Raw genomic sequence first — 22561 nt, forward strand, 5'->3', positions numbered from 1 at the left:
AGTGTTTTCTACAACTTCTAAAGTACTTAAAATTAATGTACAACCTAACAAATTAACTGTGCTTTTTGGAATAATTCCTCAAAATATCCGTGGTATTTCTTTATCTGACCAAGATGTTATTGTGTTTGTTACACTGATAGCTAGGAGGGCCATTCTGTTGAAGTGGAAGGATGCATTGGCTCCCACTCTGTCACAATGGTTCTCTCAAGTGACACTGTGTCTTAGTTTGGAGAAAATTAGCAGTCGAACCTTTGAACCTATGTTTGATTTCGAGAAAAGATGGGGGTTCATGTGCTCGTTACTACCATTTGAGTTAATTGATAGATTTCCTCCACGATCTAGTTGTAAATTTTAGTAATTTTTTTTTCTTGCAGCAGTTTGATGTTTATCTTTAGAAGCTTTTTGTATGATGCATGGCTCTGGGGTTGAACACCTAATGGGTTTTTTCCTCACTATTCTTTGCTTTAGTAGGGCTTTTTGGTCACCAAAATTTTTCAATCCTTAAAACAATGTTTTTTTTTTGAGACGTTGTAAGTGTTACCTACTTCGATGTACTCTTGTTAATTTTGGATAATAATAATAATAAAAAGATTTGAAAAAAAAAGAAAGACTAATCTGACAGCAGCTTGTAAATGACTATTTCTACCAACAAGAAGAAAACTCCTTCAGGTGCATGGCAAAACCACAATTTGCAAGTTTCCCTCCAAGCTGCAAAGCATTCTGCCTAGAAAATGTTACAATACCCTTCATTCTTCTGGGTTTAAACTCCATGTCTGATACATTGTTGCTGTACTTATATCAAAAGGAATGCAAGAGAGTCTGAGAGGGTGGATACTGGGGGAAAAGATCTGATATTTATTTTAAAACACAAACAGGAGGAAATCTGCAGATGCTGGAAATTCAAGCAACACACACAAAATACTGGTGGAACACAGCAGGCCAGGCAGCATCTATAGGGAGAAGGACTGTCGATGTTTTGGGCTGAGACACTTCATCAGTACTAACGGGAAAAAGAGATAGTAAGAGATAGTGTCTGGTGCTCCTGGTGTGGCTTTCTATATATTGGTGAGACCTGACGCAGACTGGGAGATCACTTTGCTGAACACCTACGCTCTGCCCGCCAGAGGAAGCAGGATCTCCCGGTGGCCACACATTTTAATTCTATGTCCCATTCCAATTCTGATAAGTCTATCCATGGCCTCCTCTACTGTCAAAATGAATCCACACTCAGGTTGGAGGAACAACACCTTATATTCCGTCTGGGTAGCCTCCAACCTGATGGCATGAACAATGATTTCTCTAACTTCCGTTAATGCCCCTCCTCCCCTTCTTACCCCATCCCTAATTTTTAGTTTAAAAAAAAATTCTCTCTTTCCCTCTCACAATAACTCCTTGCCTGTTCTCCATCTTCCTCTGGTGCTTGCCTTCCCCTTTCTTTCTGCCAAGGCCTCCCGTCCTATGTTAATCCCCCTTCTCTGGCCTTGTATCCCTTTTGCCAATCAACTTTCCAGCTCTTAGCTTCATCCCTCCCCCTCCTGTCTTCTCCTATCATTTTGGGTCAACCCCACCCCTTCCCACTTTCAAGTCACTTACTATCTCTTTTTTCCAATAGTCCTGACGAAGGGTCTCGACCTGAAACGTCAACAGTACTTTTTCCTATAGATGCTGCCTGGCCAGCTGCGTTCCACCAGCATTTTGTGTGTGTTGCTGATATTTATTTTGCTGGCTCTCGAGACCAACTTGCAGTTCTGCCACAGTGGAGGAGGACCACTACAATGGGAAACAAGAAAGTATCAGAATTGTACTGGACATTTTGAATGTTGTCTAGTGCCTGTGCAATAATTGCCCAGAGGGTGTGGAGACTTCACTGCAGTGCGCTGAATGCTGTATTACTTAGCGATACAGAGACAGGATACCAGCACTACATCCTCTTTTGCAAGACCAACTGCATTGAACTTGACCCACAAATAAATAAACTAGCAAATTGCTTTATTTTTGTCATACTTACTGAGGTACAGTGAAAAGCTTTCTTTTGTATGCCACCCATTCAGATAATTTCATTGCATCAGTGCACTGAAGGTTTTCTGTTCTTGTGGGCATTGAATATTGCACTGCTTAACTCCTCTTTCCACCACTACTTTGAATGTGTTACCCTGGCTACTAATGTCTCTGTTACGGAAGGAAGATCTTTTCTATCAACTGCATCAAGGTACCTCAAAGTTGTGCACTCCATTCTAGGTGTGGCCAACTCAAAACCTTGTACATCTTGATCACAACTGCAGTCAAATTTCTTTTCATCTTTCTTATGTCAAGAGATACAACTCACAGAGTTATCCAAACTTTTCTGTTAGCTAAATTTCTGGATTCCCAACATCATCCAGTTAATTTCTTCCACTCTGCTTCTAATACACCCCTCCTGCAATGTCGCAATAAAAAAATTATGCTCAGTATGTGTGGAGAGAAGCATTATGGGAGGTTAAACCAGACAGGACTTACATAGTATACAACAGCCCTTGCTGACTGATGTAGAACAGAAAGACCCAGGGTACTTGTGCATATTTCCTGAAAATGGCGACAGAGGTAAGCAAAGTGGTGAAGATGGTACACAACATGCTTGCGTTCATTGGATGCGGCACCAATTAAAGCGGTTGGGACATTATCATGCAGTTGTATAGTTTATGCAATTGTATATGCTATAGTTGTATAGGGTGTTGGTGAGACAGCACCTGGAATACTGTGTATAACCCTAGTTGGCATACTATAGCAATGATATGATTAAGCGAGAGGAGATACAGAAGAAATTCAATAGGTTGTGGCCAGGATGGAAGGCAATGAGTTATGGGAAAGTGACTGGATAGGCTAGGACTGTTTCCCCCGGAACGAAGGAGGTTGAGGGCTGGCATTATAGAAATGTATAAATTTGTGAGGAGCATAGTCAAGTTAACTGGGCATAATCTTTTCCCTAGTGTAGGAGAGTCTAAAACTTAGAACATAGGTTTATTGGGAGAGGGAAAAAAATTTAAAGAAGAATGAAGAAGCAAGTTTTTCACACAGATGGTGATCAGTATATGGAAGAGTTGCCAGAGGATGTGGTAAGATGAAGGCAGATTTATGGATAGGAAGGATTTGGGCTAAATGGCGTCTGGCGTGGGTCTGGCGCAGGAGTTCCCAGCCTACCATTAAGTAATGGGTCTGTGAACTCCAGGTTGGGCAGCTCTGGTCTAGTGTAAGGAGGTAGCTTGACCAGCATGGTGATGTTGGGCTGAAGGGACTGTTTGCATCTATAGCTATGATTCTACTTAGTCTGATTAATGAATGCAGTGTCTGGATGATCTTGCTGCCTTTATATTCTGTGAAGTCAGTTTCAACAGTGGCTGGATGACCATGACCTTGGTGAAAGACACCCTCTGGCCCACTGTAAACGTGCTCTGGCAGTCTCTAAGATCCAGGACTATGTCCAGAGAGATGAACTCCTCCATGGGAAGGACCACAGTGCTTGCAGACATTCTGTGTTTGTAAGGATGGGTGGGATAAATGCGGTCACATTCCACCCAGTGAGGCTTCTGAACTGTAAGGTGACCATGGATTGTGTTGCTGTCCTAAAGTGAAATGAACGATCAATAGTGTCAGATTACCCGAAGGAATTTCCTACTGATCATAGCGCCATGATTTTCCATAAGATAATTATTCATTTAAAGACATTAAAATACATAAAATGGAATTTTACTAATTGTTTTGTGAAACGCACCACCTAAAGAACCCGCGAACCTATAGTATCTTCGTCGGTCTGTGACAATTCTTTCCTTGAGTTAAGCAGAAAGTGAAAGCTTTCAATGTACTTTACTTGGAAATATTCCCTCAATTTGCGGTGTTTGCGGTTAGAAGCAAAATGGCTTACTTTTGGAACGTCAAAGGAATATCCTGATGTACCCCTTTAAAAAAGGTACATGAACTCGTGGAGATCCAAGAGCAAAGTAGTTCAGCTCAGGAGGATATTGCTCTCCGACCTAAAGGCCAATCGAGCCGCCGCTCAGAGTTCCTTAGCCGCATTTCTCTGCATCGCTTCAGCATGTTTGTGCCGAACGCCTGGAGACGCTTCGTTTTCCTTGTTTTGTTGCCAGGGATTCTGGCTCAGACGTGTCGGAATCAGCAGGTGTACAAAAATCAAGAAAGCCTCCTTGTACTTAATAAAATGGTGAGTGTATACAGCAGTATTGGCGCGCATAAACTGAAGTGTTGACTCCCCGGTAAAGGGCTAGTTTTGGCAAGGTGGAATGAGACTTCTGCGAAATTGCAAAAACGGATCGCTGATGTAATTGAGACTGTAAGCCTGAAGAGACCAAAATATGAAAATAAAGCATATAAAGCTGTTAGTCGATAGTATCTGTGGCGACAGAAATTGAGCTGAAGTTCCAGCTCTGTCATAGCTGAGAAAGTTTTCTAAATGAAACAATTTCTATGTTGCAGAGAAAGGGGTGAGGGCGGTGCGATCAAAAAAAATGGAGGGTGGGGGCAGGTGTGAGTGAAGTCAGTTCGGGAAGGGGAGCTGAGGGGTGGCGGGACGATGAGTGAATGGACATGGAAGAATGTAAATAATTCCTGGTAACCCTAGAGATGAGTTTCATTCGATATCGTGTCCTAAATGTTCTAATGTGCCGTGGGAGTGAACAAGTTCCGGTGGAAGAGAGGGGGAGAGGAAAGTCGGAATTATATAGTTGACTATCTAAATCTTGTCGACTGAACCGAAAATTCAGTAGAGCGGTCATTCCACCGCGTTTCGTATCTCTGGGTGTGGAAGAGACCACACCGTGTGTACACCATGAAAAAAGTTAAATTGCCAGTGGACAATGCTGCTTTAGGGCGATGAGAATCCGGGCCTCGGGGGGTCGGGTTTGTGGGGAAGGTGGTAAAGCACGGGCTTATTTTAAATGGTCCGTTAAATAAGCTGCAGCTAAATCTTTGCTTTTGCAGGGAGGATCACTGACACTGCAGTGCTCACTTGAAAAACAATCGCTGTGCGCTCAGAGAGTGAATTTGACCAAACTCCGGGACAGGGTGAGTGTCTGCACTTTGCACTTTACGGATGTTCCCAGCGGCAAGATTTTTTGGAAAGCGTATCTTAAACTCATTTCAAAAGCAAATGTTATTGTTTAAGATACGAACACATTATGTTAATCCTTTTGACAAGGCCACAAAACCGCAGTTCGGATAAATGCGTTGAGAGTCTGATACCCCACCAGGAATGCGCTGAGGGTCTTTAGATGTCAACGTCGACGTGGAGACAAGATTTTAAAGGCACATTTTGCAAACGTGCTTAATCTATTGATGCAAACACGAGGAAATCTGCAGACGCTGGGAATTCAAGCAAGGCACACAAAATGCTGGTGGAACACAGCAGGATAAGCCTGCAGCCTGTTGCGTTCCACAGCATTTTGTGTGAGTTGTTTAATCGAATGATGATCATTTGATGTTGAGTTAAGGGTAGCGTAGCGGCTAGCTTGGTGCTGTTACAGTTCGGGGCATTGGAGTTCAGGGTTCAATTCCGGCCTCCTCTGAAGGGAGCCTCTGTGCGTCCTCCCCGGGAATCCGTGGATTTTCCCCGGTGTTCCGGTTTCCTCCCAACGCCCGTGATATAGTTAGGGTAAATTGTCCCGTGATATAGTTAGGGTTAGATCGGGCTTGTTGATGGCTACTGTCCCTCGATGAGGACTGTTGTGTGTTACTTCAACTTCCCCTTCATGAAGTCCACAATCAATTCCTTGGTCTGACTGATGTTGAGTGCAAGGTTGCTGTTGCAACACCACTCAACCGACTGATCTATCTCATTCCTGTATACCTCCTCATTGTCGTCTGAAATTCTACCAACAATGGTTGTGTCATGGGCTCGAAGCGCCTGTTCCGCCCTGTATCTGTAAATAAATAAATAAAATACAATTTTCACTCTGTGTATTTTGCATAGGGCGAGGAATGGATAACGGTTGTCTATGAAATGTTAAGTCATATGAGAAAGATCTACAACATGAACCTGGATTCCGTCACGTGGCCCCCGGACCAGGTGGAATCATTCAGGGTTCTCCTGGATGGGCAGCTCAGAGAGCTGGAAGAGTGCGCCACGAGGCGCGGCCTGGGGTCTCGTCCAAGGAGAAGGACCGCAATTAAAAAATACTTCAGAGAACTCACCAAATTTCTTAAACGGAAGGTGCGACCGTTGATCTATTTTATTACCTATGGACTCGCTTGGAATGATTTCACCCAATCTAAATCTGTTCATTCTCTAATGCATATTCATTATGTTTCTCCAGGGATTCAGTGCCTGCGCCTGGGAAATAACCCGCACTGAGACGCGGGCGTACTTTCAGCAGTTCCCTCGCATAATGGCAGACGACAGCGAGAGAAGATGAAGATATTGCACATACATACTTAAAGAAATTTGAAATTATTTATTTATTATTTAGTTCGAAAGGAAATTTATTTATTAATATGTTTAGTTCGAAAGGAAATTTATTTATTCTATTAATATGTTAAGATATATTTAAGTATTCATTTTGATTTTGTGGATATTTTCTGGAAGTCTTGTGCTTGTTATGTACAATTTGAGAGAGTATGTATTCAAAACAGCTTTGTCCAAATTGAAGAGAGATAATAAATATTTTGACAAACAAGATCTGAAACTGTTATTTATTAGAAAACTCAGTGTCTTGTTTCCATTTGTGAGTAATGAACTGAACAGATTCCTGGCAACTGACGCATCGACGCAAAGTGGGATTCTCCGGATTTCCGTTCCGAATATCCATGCCCTGCTACACCCTCCACTCCCTATCACCTAACACCGGTCTGATCCTGTTTTTCGTTACCTATCTCCCTTGTCAAATTGTGCTTGCTGATGTTCCTGTTTAAAACCTAAATACAGGAGGTTCTGTCGAAGCTGGAAATCTTGAGCAACATACACAAAATAGTGGAGGAAACAGCCGGTAGTAATGGGACTAGTTGGTGTATGTTGCCAAATCATGAGGAGGACAATGCAAACCGTTAAAGGGCTGATACAACCCACCAAATAATTGATTATGTAAACACGAGCATTAGAAAATAAATGATTCAATCATTCCATAACTTTACGCCTCAGTAGCTGTGCATGAGCTGCAGCGTTGGAGTCAAATGTGACAATCTCAGGTTTAAAAGTACGCCAAAGCCGTGCAGAGACTGAAGGAAAAAAATTACAGATATTTCAATGAAACAGAGACGAAAATCAAATGCCCCAAAGAAGACAGGGTTGCCGGAAACTGAATCGAAGTGTTCAAAGTTACAAGGAGTTCTGACAGGGGATGAATTTTAGGATATTTTCTGTCAAGTGGAGCAACGACCGAAGGTTGAAGTTTGAAGGCTAAACTATATATGAAAAAAAGAACAGGATTGGACTCTGTGGCCCTAGTACAGCTATCCATTGCCGTCATGTTGATCCTCTGTCTCAATACCCCTTCCCTATTCCCTCCCCATATTCACTGATGCCCATTTCAGCCACTTGTGGACCAACAACTTAAAGAGTATCGAATTCAATCACTGGGTGATAAAACGTCACGTTCCTTCTATCCTAAACGACATACTCTATGCCCTGGGATTGTAACCTATCAATACGATTGAGACCCCTCTCCCGACCCGGGCACCTCGTTTTCTCGGCCTGTCAAACTTTTATATGTCATACGTACAGCGAGTGAACATGGGAAAAGATCGGCAATTTAACGTCACTGGAATTAAAAATATTCAATAAACACTTGAACTATTAAAACATTTGAAATATTTTTTATTTTGTACGGTAGAAAACAAGAGCAGGATTTTCTTTACAGAAAGGCAGTTGTTTAGAGCGCATTCCCTGATCACATTCTGTCGAATATTTATTTCAAAAGTATTTTAAATCATAAAAGTTGCAAATGAACATAAACTGAAAGTGAAGGATTTGAAGTGAACACAACAGGGAAGAAAATTAAAGATTCGCTCCAAAAAAAATCGATTGGAAACTTTCTCCGTAACATCAAAAGGAAACGCCCTGAACGAGCATACATCTCTCTGAGAAAGTACAATGGTTACCTAACCCCGCTCATTACCTGCTTGTGTTCCCACTTTCTGCTTTCAGAGATAGCAGGGTGAATATTAAAGCAATGTGTTTCTGGAAGCTCTGGTGTTACAATCTGCACTCCTCCTTGCCGAGGACTCACGTTCTCGCACCTACAGGCGGCGAAGCCTCCTTCATGAGAGCGAGGGGGCAGCTTCGAAGCTTGTCTGGCGCAGGTTTAACGCAAGGCACGGTTGAAAACCCCTTTCGCCAGCACATAGACTTCATACCACATCTTGTTCGCCTCCAGCATTTGGAGTGTGTTGCTCTAGATTTCCAGCATCTGCAGAGTCTTATCTATTTTTGTACCCCCTTCAATACTGCATGACTTTATATCTACCATCTCCGCTTGTTCACGGGTTCAATGCTCGCTGGTGCCTCTAAGGAGTTTGCACATTCTCCCAGTGACCGCATGGGCTTCTTCTAACTGCCATGTTCTCCTTCCATGATGCAAAGACTTACGACTTTGTAGGCTAATTGATCCATAAGACCAAAGGACATAGGAGCGGAATTAGGCCATTCCATCCAGTCTGCTCCGCCATTCCATCATGGCTGATCCCGGATCCCACTAAACCCCATACACCTGCCTTCTCACCATATCCTTTGATGGACTGGCCGATCAGGAAACTATCAACTTCCGCTTTAAATATACGCACGGATTTGGCCTCCGCCGCAGTCTGTGGCAGAGCATTCCACAGATTTTCTACTCTCTGGCCATTAAAAAAAATTCCTTGCCTCTGTTGGAAAGGTTCGCCCCTCAATTTTGAGGCTGTGCCCTCTAGTTCTGGATACCCCACCACAGGAAACATCCTCTCCACGTCCACCCTACCTAGTCTTTTCAACATTCAGTAGGTTTCAATGAGATTCCCATGCATTCTTCTAAATTCCAGTGAGTACAGGCCCAATGCTGCCAAACGCTTCTCATATGTTAACTCCTTCATTCCCGGAAATATCCTCTTGAATCTCCTCTGGACTCTCTCCAACGATAACACATGCTTTCTGAGATATGGCGCCCAAAGCTGACAATACTGGAAGTGCAGCCTGATTAGTGTCTTAGAAAGGCTCAGCATTATCTCCTTGCTTTTATATTCTATTCCCCTTGAAATTAATGCCAACATTGCATTGCCTGTAAATTAACCTTCTGGGAGTCTTGCACAAGGACTTCGAAGACCCTCTGCACCTCCGATGTTTGAACCTTCTTCCCTTTTCGGTAACAGTCCACACTATGGTTCCTTTTACCGAAGTGCATTCTCATATTTCCCAACACTGTATTCCATCTGCCACTTTTTGCCCATTCTTCCAATTTGTCTAAGTCCTTCTGCAAACGCATTGCTTCCTCAGCACTACCCACCTCTCCGCCTATCTTCGTGTCATCCACAAACTTTGCCACAAAGCCATCAATTCCATTATCTGAATCACTGACAAACAATGTGAAAGGTAGCGGTCCCAATACTGACTCCTAAGGAACATCATTAGTCATGGGCTACCAACCGGAAAAGGCCCCCTTTTTTCCCACTTGCTGCCTCCTGGCTGTCAGTCATTCCTCTATGCGTGTCAGTATCTCTCCTGTAATGCCATAGGAGTTTTTCTTGTCAAGCAGCCGCATGTGCCGCACCTTTTCAACTTTTCTCTGAAAATCCAAGTAACGGACATCCACTGCCTCTCCTTTGTCCCCCGTGCTTTTTACTTCCTCGAAGAACTGTAACAAATTTGTCAGCCAAGATTACCCTTCACAGAAACCATGCTGGCATTAGTCTCCAAGTATCATTAGTCTCTAAGTATCTTGAAACCTCATCCTTAATAATAGACTCCAACACTTTCCCAACCACTGAGGTCAGGGTAACTGGCTTATAATTTCCTTTCTTTTCCCTTCCTCCCTTCTTAAGGAGTGGAGTGACATTTGCAATCTTCCAATCCTTTGGGACCATGCCAGAATCTAAAGATTTTCGAAAGATCCTGACTAATGTATCCGTTATCTCTTCAGCAACCTCTCTCAGGACTCTGGGATGGAGTCCATCTGGCCCAACTGACTCATCCACCTTCAGACCTTTGAGTTTGCCTCGCACTTTTTCCTTATTAACAGCAAAGACATTCACGTGGTTCTAATGGGCGGCGCGGGATCATTGAATCGAAAGGGCCTGCTACATTGCTGCGTCACAAAAGCTGCGTCATAACATCGATATTCTATAAAGCATATTTGTTGTAGTAAAAATTCAAGTGTTACACAAATAAACTTCGACAACGGTAACTAAAATTCCTGTCGCAAATGGAGTTCAGTCGAGTTGTTCAGAGAGTGGAGAAATTAGGTCAGAGATGTTTAAGACGGAAATCTAGTGGTCCTGCGACTCTAGCTGAAATTTCGACCTTTAGGACTCTGTTCATTCCACTACCCTCAAACGGACAAAAGACACCATGAGATTTATAAAAGTGAAGATAACTTTATATGTGGTCCAAGTGCAGGAGGTTTAATGTTTCGTTTCAATCTTGAACTTGCATATTTTAAATTAGTAGTTCTCCATTTATAAAGTTATATATATTTCTACATAATAAGCAGTACTGCATTAAATATTCCCAAAGCAAAATAAATATTTCATTATAATTCAACATAAACAAAAATATTCTATTTCCTTTCAAAATCCATCAATATCAAATACTTATTTTTAAACAAAATAAATTTGAATATCTTTCAACACTTCCCTGGAAATCCTTCAGTTTCTCTCGATGATCGTTGCCATTATAGGAAGGAGCTGTTGGAAATACTACTGGGTCTTCCTGTAGGCGATCTCCCAGGCACGCGCACCGAATCTCTGAAAAAGGTAAATGTTCAAGCACATGCATCAGGGAATGAATATTTAGATTAAATTAAATAACGACACGTGAGTTATTGGGTAATAAAATGTCACTGGTCGCATAATCCTTTGAGAAACTTGTTGACTTTCATGAAATACTTTTGAATTGCGTCACTTCCCGGTTGGGGTTACGAGCTTGGTTTCCGGGAAACCAGTGCTTCATTGCGTCACGACAAGTATTTTCCTGCCGGTTAAGGCAACCTTGAGCCAGTATCCCTGGAAACAAAACGAATGAAATGCAGATTCTCCAGGCGTTCGGTAAAGCCATGTTCTGGCAGTGCAGGGAAAGCGGCAGTCTGAAACATGACAGCGTCTGGATCGGGCTTCAGTTCGGAATACAATACCCTCCCGAGCTGAATAACTCTGTCTTTGGACTGAAAGGATCGTTCACTCTTGAGGTGATGTACCTAGTTTAGGGTGTGATGCACCATCAATAACTCTCGGAGACGTGAGGCGAGAGATAGGCTTTTATTAGCTGGAAAGACTGAGGGAGGAGCAATGCCTCCAATCGCCTTTATACAGGGGTCTGTGGGATAAGCCACAGGAGCAGTCAGCGGGGGGGGGGGGGCCTGTCCAGACAGGAAAATATAGTTCACCACAAGGTGTACACCAGGATATTCCTTTGACGTTCCAAATAAAAACAACACTCCATTTTGTTACTTTGCTTCTATCCCCAATAACACCGGAAAACAATTGTTTTTCCAAAGTGTTGCTTCCTCAGGTTTTTTTTTGTTTGTGAAGGACTGCCTAATGCTGAACACAAATATGACTTTAGACGGCTGGTATCACGTAGGAATTCGGAGAAACTTTTATTGAATATGACATGTTTAATAGTAGAATGGTGACGTCGCTTTGCAATACCTAAATATGCTTTGCTGAAGATGTTCGTTTGTACTCAGTTTCTGAGGCTTCTCTCTTATTTGTCCAACAATAATCAGCCAGCATTGATGGTTTCCAGTTCTCCTGATTCCGTTTCTCCATGACTGTGATATCCTGGTGAAATCTTTCACCATGGTCATCACTGACAGTGCAGGGAAGGCGTCTAAATGGGAATGCAGAAAATCAATCTTTAGTTGCACTTCGTGGTTTTGTGTGCTTGAAGCATGTTGCCAACCAGCTGCACGTAGTTTGGTGCTCTATAATTGCCAAGAAAATTTATAACAATATCCTTGAATGTCTTCCATGCGATTTCGTCGGGTCCTATTAAAAGTTATTCAAATTTCCTGTCATTGGTTTTTGTTCCAATAAAAATACCTTCCTTAATCTTGGCATTAGTTATTCTGACTTGAATTGTGAATTATGTATTGAAATAAATACTGTATAAATGATTTCAAAAAATGGTGCGTGATGGGAACTTTCGTGGTTATTTTAATGATCAGCAGCTCAGAATTCATAAGATACACCCAAAATTATTCAAGAAGCAAAATCTTCCTTGATGTAACAAAACACATTGATGAAGGTAGAGCAGTGGATGTGACGTATATGGATTTCAGTAAGGCATTTGATAAGATCCCCCATGCAAGGCTCCTTCAGAAAGTAAGGAGGCATGGGATCCAAGGAGACCTTGCTTTGTGGATCCAGAACTGGCTTGCCCACAGAAGGCAAAAAGTGATTGTAGATGGTTCTATTCTGCATGGAGGTTGGTGACCAGTGGAGTTCCACAGGGATCTGTTCTGGGACCCTTTGTGGTTTTTATAAATGATTAGGATGAAGAAGCAGAAGGGTGGATTTGGAGGGCGTACCTTATGAGAATGGGTTGAGTGCACTTGGCCTTTTCTTGTTGAAACAACGGAGGATGAGAGGTGACCTGATGGAGGCGTCTAAGATGATGAGGGACATTGATCGTGTGGATAGCCAGAGGCTTTTTCCCCAGGGCTGAAATAGCTAACACAACGAGGCACAGTTTTGAGCTTTCTGGAAATAGGTACCGAGGGGATGTCGGGATAAGTTTTTCACACAGAGAGTGGTGGGTGTGTTGAATGCACGGCTGGCGAATGTGGTGGAAGCGAATCTTTTAACAGCTTCTCAGATGGGTACAGAGAGCTTGGGAAAGTAGAGGGCTATGCCCTGGGGAAAGTTTAGGCAGTTTTTAGAGGAGGTTACATGGTCAGCACAACATTGTGCTGAACGTGCTGTAAATTTCTGTGTTCAATGTTTGTTGTCCAGTGTAATTGAAGGGCATCTTTCAGTTCATTCCTAAAAGCGAATTTCAATTTTTATTTAACTCATGGAGCAAATTGCGAAGATGGGAGGATTATCTTTCTGATATTCAGTAAAGGGCAGTTAGTTCTCTACCTCAGGTAAGATGTCCTTCTGATGCCTGGATCTCACAAGTCCAATAAATAAAATCCTAGTTCATGTATTCCTTAAATGTGGTTTTTTTTTTGGATAGGAAAACATGGAAGTCAGAATGGGATTTCTTATTCTGCTTCTGGCCCTATTTGTCGCATTATACTGCAAGGCAACGACAAAATGCGTCATCTTCCCGCAGTTCGATATGACTGCACTTTGTCGATGCATAATTTGCTGCAATCACATCAAATATTCCGAAATTTAGGCAAATACTATGCCAATGCAGGGTTTTTAATTCACCTCTACTGTGTGTGTGTGTGTGTGTGTGTGTGTGTGTGTGTGTGTGTGTGTGTGTGTGTGTATATATAAGACGTGGTGCTCCATCACGATTGTTCAAGATTGTTCCAAGACAAAGTAGAACTATACAAAATACAGCACCTGGGGAAAACACCGATGAAAGTAGAACTCTGTAAACCGCATTTGATAAGACGAAGGTTTCAACCTATGTTACAAAACAGGTTGTTATGTGGTTGTGCTGGTTGTAATAGCCATCCGACTTTAACGTGTTTAGACAGAGGAGCCTCGCCGCGGTAATGCCAGAGATGAAGGTTTACAGGTATTTCATTAAATGAGAAATTTCTAAGGAAGATTAAATGATTAAATAAAAAGATTATAGCACTTCAAAAGACTGGAATAACCTATCTAGGACTGGATTTCGGTTATCCGGGTTAGAGTTTTGCCGTGATTGCGCAACTGCAATAACCGATACGATCGATTTCCAAGAAGGGATCTATCCGCATTTTCGACTTGATTCTCTTTACACTGATCCTGCCCGACTTGACGAGCGCTTGCAGCATTTTCTGCTTGTATTTCATATTCCTAGCATCTGCAATTATAATGAGGTCCCGTAACAATCTCTCCAATCATCGGAAGGAGGCTCTATTATAACGCATGTCTAAGCTTAAACGTATGTGCAAACCAAGACACTGAGTGTGTTCAAACTGAAGGTTTTACAGATGATCCCAGAATCAGTAGCAATGTGAGATGGATTTTCGGGTCAGTACAACAAAACGAGCGTAAATGATTTTAGTTATGAACGCGTCATGTCATGTCAATACAGCTGTTGTTACGATATCAGAGATCCAATTCTATACAAAATATTTGCATATTACGTCTGCCATGGCGACCATTCATTTGCCTCCACGGAACTACTGACTTGCTCCAGACTTTTCTCCCTAGTATATGTATCTCTTCAAGTTCAAGTTTAAATTCAAGTGCAATTGTCATGTAACCATACAGGAATACAGCCAAATGAAACAGTGTTACTCTGGGACCAAAGTGCAAAACACAGTACCAACAGTCATACATAGAACAAGACACAGATTGCGCATAAAACACACAAAAATTAGAATATAGCCCAATTTCCTCAATCCATGGACGTTGTCTGCGAGAATAAGCCCGAGCAACACACACAAAGTGCTGGAGGGATTCAGCAGGCCAGGCAGCATCTGTGGAAAACAGGCGACGTTTCGGGCCCAGACTCTTCGGCGCGACGGGAGAAAAATAAAAGCTGAGAGGAGTAGGTTTAAAAGGTGGGGGGGGGGAAGAGAGAGAGAAACACAAGGTGATAGGTGAAACCTGAAAGGGGAGGGGTGAAGTAAAGAGCTAGGAAGTTGATTGGTGGAAGAGATACAGGGCTGGAGAAGGGGGGAGTCTGATGGAAGAGGACAGGAGGCCCTGGGAAGAAAGAAAAGGGGGTGGGGAGTAATACCAGAGGGAGCGATGAGCTGGCAAGGAGGTAAGGTGAGAGTGAGAAAATGAGATGGGGAACGGTGAAGGCGTGGTGGGGGGCATTATCGAAAGTTCGAGAAATCGATCTTCATGCCATCAGGTTGGAAGCTACCCAGGCGGAATACAAGGGATTCAATATAAAGCGTGGCCTCATCACGACGGTGGAGGAGGAATCGGAATGAGAATGGGAAGTGGAGTTACAATGGGTGGCCACTGGGACAACCCACTTCTTCTGTAGGTGCTCGGCGAAGCGATCTCCCAATCTACACCGGGTCTCACCGATATACAGGAGGCCACCGGACACAGTATATGACCCCTGAGGCAGTCCGCAACTTCTCTTCCATCCAGCGAACGCTATTGTCCTTCTGTCATTTTGATTTTAAGAGTTAGTTTACTAAAGCAAAAGCAAAAGTTTCCCCAGAGGAACAAGGTAAGAACTACTAACGCCAGCAGCCATGCTCAGCCACGGTTGTGAAGAGGACTTGTGCAAAGGTGCATAATCGATTGATGGCAATTAGATTTGGAAATTATACTTGACAATTCCCGCCTTTCGAATGGGACCAGAACCTCAATGCATTTTGTGCGGTGCCAAGAGTGGATCAGTAATGTCAGTCAAACACTGCAGCAAATCAGCAAGATCTACAGCACGAAGCTGAGCTCAGACCTATGGCCATTGGACAGGGTGGAACACCTCACGGTTCCCCGAGGTCGGCTTCTCCGATAGCTTGAAACAAACGATGAAGCCGGGATCTGCGCCCCGGCCAAACAGAAAATCTTCCATTCAAACACACTGCAGGAAACTTGTTTCTTAAGCGTAAAGCAGGACTGTTGGTATTTTGTTACTTAATGAGCCGCGTGGAAGTATTTCACCCAGTGGAACTCTGTTCATTATCTTTCTACTGATTTTATACCATTCTTCAGCAGCAGAGCCACGCCACCTCCCCTGCCCACCTTCCTGTCCCTCCGATACTAAAATGTATCTTGGACAACAACCATCCTTCAGCCACGATTCTGCGATGGCCACAACAACAAACCTGACAATCTGTACTGGTGTAACAAGATCATTCACCTTATTTCTTACACTCTGTGCGCTGACATACAACACTTGGAGTACTGTATTTGCTATCCTTTCTGATTCTGTATCCCTAATGCACGGACACTCACCCTGCTGGCTGCAATGATGTCCTATCATCTATCTGCCTTCCTGACAGTCCGACTGCACGCTATCTTTGCTTTTTTCCATTTACATTCGTGCTATCCTGACTCCGGTTCCTGCACCCCCGTCAAATTAGCTTAAGTGCTCCCAACAGCTCTAACAAACCTGCTCGCAAGAATATTGGTTCCTCTTGGGACGTGCAAACTGTCACTTTTGAACAGGTCAAATTTCATAATTTATTTTATCTGTAAGGCCGCGCCTCCTCTACATTTTCACATGGCTGCAGCTTGCCCGATTTTTCACTTTTCAATCTTCATTGTTATTAACATTATTCCAGAGTTTAATAGTGCTTGCATTTACATGAGAAATATAAGGTTGTGATCATATGTGATTTTAACATATGGAGAAAGGCCAATTTTATCAGACAGGATTTGGCAAATGTGGATTGGGACGGGCTGTTTTCTGGCAAAGATATACATGGTAAGTGGAAAGCCTTCAAAAGTGAAATTTTGAGAGTACAGAGTTTGTATGCTCCTGTCAGAATAAAAGCCAAGGATAACATGTTTAGGGAACCTTGAATTCAAAGAGCTATTGAGGCTCTGGTAAGAAAAGGGTGTATAGCAGATAGGAACAAATGAGGTTCCTGAAGAGTTTAAGAAATGCAAGAAAACATTTAAGGAAATCAGGAGGGCTGAAAGAGGACAAGGGGTTTCTCTGTTGACATGCCTCTCTACCAGAGGCCTTTCGGTTCAGACCAAAAGAATAACAATCACAGTTTTCTTGAAAGTACATACTGTTTATTAGCAAGCTTGCATTCTCAGTTGGCAAAACGGAGTCCCTGCTCATTGACCTTGAGAAAACCTGCAGTCAAGTGGGCCCAGAAGACAGTCTGAAGTTGATATTGTTATCATATATTTTGATAAGGGTAGACAGAGAATCTTCTCATGGAACCAGCACTTCTTTGCTCATACATTATTCTCACAGCACGACCTGTCGCCCTTTTAATTCTACATATAATTCCTCATTCCCTCCTTTTGTCATTCCATGACAACTAAAATTATCAATGTCAGGGTTGTTGTGCATCTTAATTTTCATATTCGTGTAAGAAGGGTGGATAGTAACCCAAGGGATAAGCCAAAGGGCTTTCCATGTCATCATAGTCCCCATCCTCATCATTTGTACCTCAGTCTCTCTGAGGTCCTCTTTCTTCTAGGGGAACCGTTTGTATCCCTGAGGGTGTAGGGCAAAATCACCAGCTGACAAGGGGCCATAAACATTGAAAAAGTGCAACAAGTATGAGTACTCCTGTGATGATGATAGCATAATGTAGCAGTATATTTACCTCTTTTTGAATGTGAATGGAGAGGTAATGTTGTCTGATTCATCTGGGATGTAGGTGTAGCACTCTTGTCCTGTAATGGCACATGCACCTCCTTTTTCAGCCAGAACAAAATCAAGGGCCATTTGATTCTGTAAAGCCACCTGTCATAGTGCCATCGTTTCAGCGATGATAGCCCTCACCTAGATGCCATCCATGACCTTACCGGTACTATTGGCCATCTCCTCCAAAACTGCGGTCAGGTTGATGAATTCCCTCAAATTGCGGGCTGCCCTGTAGAAGAGGAAAGCTGTCATCTAGAAGCACTCTGGTTGTGAGATTCCTCGCTTTTTCCATTGGAGGGAGGGGTGCTTCTCCAAGCTTCCATGTGGGGTACAAGGTAAGCCAGGAAGCAGCACCCCATCCAATTTCTGCTCTCTTGTTGGGTACCCCACAGGCCAGCCGAGACTTCTGGGAGCCACAAGTAGGTCCTTTCCCCGCAGATCTATTGAGTTCCATTAGGAGGGCGCAGTGGTTTGGCTGTTGCATAAATGGCACAAGTGCTATTGCCCAGAAAGGAAGTCCCCTTACCTTTGAGATTACAGTAGTAGATAGTATTCGCTGGTTGTTCAGATCTGACAATGGTGGGGGGGGGGGGTCATGATGTCTGTCTTCCCCGTCGAATGGCATTTTCCAGGGGAGGCAAATGTACCAGCCATCAAAGCAATGGCACCCACAGTCTCCAATCGTATCACTGGTGCAAATTTTGGGCCTCACTAGTCTGTGCCATTAGAAAAGGCCCAGACTGACCATTGTTCACTGCTGTTCAACCCCTATCTTCCCATGGGGAAGAATCACTGCACACACCCAACAGGCAGATGAGTTGGTTTTCCCAGCATAAGTTTGACGTATCCGAGATATGCCCATTTGACTGCTGTTACAAGAACAATCCTGGGCGAATTCGATGTTCATTTTCCAGTTCCCCTCCTTCCCGGTGGGCTTCTTTCACCTGCAAATGCAAGACTTGGAGAGATTTGGTTAGTGGCGGGTATACCCTCGGACATTTCATTCAGGTCCATCTCAGGTAATTTTGAGGTTGGCAAGGCAGCCTTCCAGGATAATGGTCTACCACATACTACTGCGGCTATTGACAGACTATGTTTGGTCTGATAACGAGTTCTCATCTGGAACAAGATTGTCGGTAGCACTTTGAGCCGATGTTGACCAGTATCTTTGTCCTAGTTTGAGCCAATTTGTTTCTCAGTGTCCCATTAGCCGTTTCAATCAGGCTGGCAGCCTGCCATCTGTTTAATACCCAGAGCCTGGCATAGTTGGATATTAATCTCACCCACAAAATGAGGGCTGTTGTCAGATACAACTTGCTCCAGTACCCCGAATCTGGGAATGATTTCTTTCAACAAAATACTCACCACCATATTGGCTTTGTTGTCTGTGATGGGATATGCTTTAATCCATTTACTAAAAACATCAAGAGTTACAAGACAATACTTATAATACTGCACATGCAGTAATTCAATAAAATCAAATTGTAGTTAGTAGAAAGGGTATATTGACAACAGGGTATATTCCTTTGGGCATGGGTGCCTTTTCCTGGATTATGTTCTTAGCACATCAGACATCGTCTGGCAATCTTCTCAGCTATTTTCGCCAGGTCCAGGCTCCACCATGATTCCAAACATTGCCTTACCATTCCCTCCTTGCCAAGGTGAGTATTGGTATGTACAAAAATCTACAATATAGCCCAGTATAGTTTCAGGTATGCAGACCTGACAGGCAGGAGTAGGCCAGAGGTCCTCGGTCAGTGAGTAAAAACATCCCAGGTGGCTTTCTTTTTCCTCAGAGGCATCCCTTCCGTAAAACACGCACATCCTCAATTCCAGGCATACAGAAATGTGGATTCAGTTTCTCCCCGGTGATTCGTCCCGTGGGGAACAATCGGTGCTCCGGTAAGGGCAGCTTGTTTTGCAGCTGAGTCAGCTGTTGTTTTTTCTGTGTAGTACCTTTACTGTGTGTTAGTTAAAGTCTGTCCCAAACCTTATAGGCTCATCAGGCCAGTGCCTATGCCAGTTTCCATGGTGTGAAGCGACTGGAGTACAAAACTCTCCCCCCCCCCCCCCCCCCCCCCCGCATAGGACGCCAGGTTAACCCCCAGCATTTTGCCAGTACCTATTTTCATCTGGGTGGACTGAAGCAATGTGCAGTTAACTGCCTTGCTCAAGGACACAACACGCTGCCCTCGGCTGGGGCTTGAACTCACGACCTTCAGATCGCTAGTCTAACGCCTTAACAACTTGGCCACACGCCACACGCCTTTAGTGGGTGCAGAGCATTTAATAATGGTCAATTGTGAAGGAAGAGAGATGGCGGACAAAAAGGTTGCGATGTAAATTTTATTAGTGATGGGCATACCAGAGAAGGCAACAGAACCCCTGGTTTTCCAAAGTTGGCCAAAGTCATGAGCGACTCCAAAGGCAAATCTAGAGTCTGTAAATATATTGGCCGATTTCCCAGTGGCTAGGATGCAGTTCTAGCGAGTGCAAAGAGCTCAGCTTTCTGCGCTGAGTGAGGGGAAGGAAAGGAAGCAGACTCCACAATTTCTTTGTCGCAAACAACAGCCTGTACGGCGCTGGCCTTGTTTGTCTATAAAGGAGCTCCCATCCACAAAGAAGACTAAGTCTGGGTTAGCGAGGGGGACGTTAGTCATGTCAGGCCAGACTTCTGTGCAACAATAAATCACCAATTGACAATCATGGGGTGGTGAATCTAGACGCCGAGGAGGGCACTCTAAAAGATGGTTGGGTTCACAGTAGAACAGGAGAAAAATGAAGGGGTTTCTGTAGAAGGACCTCATATCTAATGCAGCAGAAATTGACAAGCCCCAGGAATTTATGCATCTGAGTCAGTGTAGTGGGGGTTAATTTGCACAGATCAAGGGCTGAATCAGGTAACTTCTGGTCTATTAAGATCTGTACTACATTGGTGCCACACTTGATGACAAAACTTTTTAAAAACAAATAAATCTTTTTTTCTGACAAACACATTAGATTTTTAATGTATAATGTTGTGTCATTATATTTGTTCAGAATTGGACAAAATCAAAAATCAATCTTTCCTCATAAGGAAAGAAAATATTAAAATGTAGAAGATTGCTCTATTGGTTTGATGATGATGTCAAGACTAGCGTTTGATTTGGACTTAAGTGAGGGAGAGTTGCTCAGCGTCAGCCTCACTTTCTCTTCCCAATTCCCATCTGGATCCAGTGGCAAGACAGGAGCTGAGATGGCTGGAGATGGGACCAGGTGCAGTGGATGACCAGGACATCTGCTGTGTCTTGTCATGCTCTACACGTTCCATGACACTTGCAGAGACTGCCTTCTTGACCGTTGGACCTTCCATTGGTCTCGTCCGCTCAATCCGCCGGAGTCTGTCTTCACTTGCCGGGATAGACAACTCCCTATCTCACCAAGGGTTTGAGACCTGTCAGCTACCCTCACCTGGTTTAACCAGCTTGCCGAAGCCATTGCCTGGGGAGTGGCTGCAGTCGCATGCAAACAGCTACAGGAGCCACAGGTGAGAGCCGAGTGCCAGGTGGGGACCAAAGGTGGATAAACTGCCTGAAAAGGATGTGACATGTTTCCCCACCAGAGATGGTATCCCTCCCTGACACCCCATATACCCCACAGATTGCTCTTGCCACCCACTGAAATGTTATATACTAACATTTAAATGAACATTTTCCCTTTAGATGGCCTCTGGGGTTAGCTTTGAAGGATGGAACTATGACACTTCTTTCTGCCTAGGCCCCAGATTGTTAATACAGCTTTCCTAGAAATACGTTGTCTTTGTGAACTACTAAGTAACTTTAAATGGTTTTATGAAGCTCGAGTGGATTCTGACCAGTTCATATTAGAAACATAGAAACACAGAAAACCTACAGCACAATACAGGCCCTTCAGCCCACAAAGTTGTGCCAAACATGTCCCTATCTTAGAAATTACTAGGGTTACCTATGGCCCTCTATTTTTCTGAGCTCTATGTACCTATCCAGGAGTCTCTTAAGAGACCCTATCATATCCGCCTCCACCACCATCACCGGCAGCCCATTCCACGCACTCACCACTCTCTGCATAAATAACTTGCCCTGACATCTCCTCTGTACCTACTCCCAAGCACCTTAAACCTGTGTCCTCTTGTGGCAACCATTTCAGCCCTGGGAAAAAGCCTTTGACTACCCACACAATCAATGCCTCTCATCATCTTATACACGTCTATCAGGTCACCTCTTATCCTCTGTCACTCCAAGGAAAAAAGGCCGAGTTCACTCAACCTATCCTCAAGGCATGCTCCCCAATCCAGGCAATATCCTTGTAAATCTCCTCTGCACCCTTTCTATGGCTTCCATATCCTTCCTGTAGTGAGGCAACCAGAACTGAGCACAGTACGCCAAGTGGGGTCTGACCAGGGTCCTATATAGCTGCAACATTACTTCTTGATTCCTAAATTCAATTCCACAATTGATGAAGGCCAATACACCACATGCCTTCTTAACCCCAGAGTCAAACTGCACAATTGCTGTGAGCATCCTATGAACTCCAACCCCAAGATCCCTCTGATCCTCCACACTGCCCAGAGTCTTACCATTAATACTATATACTGCCATCATACTTGACCTATAAAAATGAACCACTTCACATTTATCTAGGTTGAACTCCATCTGCCACTTCTCAGCCCAGTTTTGCATCCTATCAGTGTCCCACTGTAACCTCTGACAGCCCTCCACACTATCCACAACACCTCCAACCTTTGTGTTATCAGCAAATTTACTAACCCATCACTCTGCTTCTTCATCCAGGTCATTTATGAAAATCACAAAGAGTAGGGGTCCCAGAACAGATCCCTGAGGCACCCCACTGGTCACCGACCTCCATGCAGAATATGACCCGTCTACAACCACTCTTTGCCTTCTGTGGGCAAGCCAGTTCTGGATCCACAAAGCAATGTCCCCTTGGATCCCATGCCTCCTTACT

At 43.6% G+C, this 22561-nt stretch overlaps 1 protein-coding gene across 1 annotated transcript; it reads left to right on the forward strand.

Annotated features, from left to right (window-relative positions):
- The first annotated feature begins 2568 nt into the window (after positions 1–2568).
- On the forward strand, positions 2569–6401 carry LOC132392139 (interferon alpha-21-like). The gene is made up of 5 exons (XM_059965987.1): positions 2569–2580; positions 3944–4195; positions 4972–5055; positions 5960–6199; positions 6303–6401. Exons 1-5 carry the CDS (start codon positions 2569–2571, stop codon positions 6399–6401), a joined length of 687 nt encoding a protein of 228 aa, XP_059821970.1.
- The last annotated feature ends 16160 nt before the right edge of the window (positions 6402–22561 follow it).

This window comes from Hypanus sabinus, chromosome 4 (genome assembly GCF_030144855.1).
Source record: "Hypanus sabinus isolate sHypSab1 chromosome 4, sHypSab1.hap1, whole genome shotgun sequence".
Classification (NCBI taxonomy): Eukaryota; Metazoa; Chordata; class Chondrichthyes; order Myliobatiformes; family Dasyatidae; genus Hypanus; species Hypanus sabinus.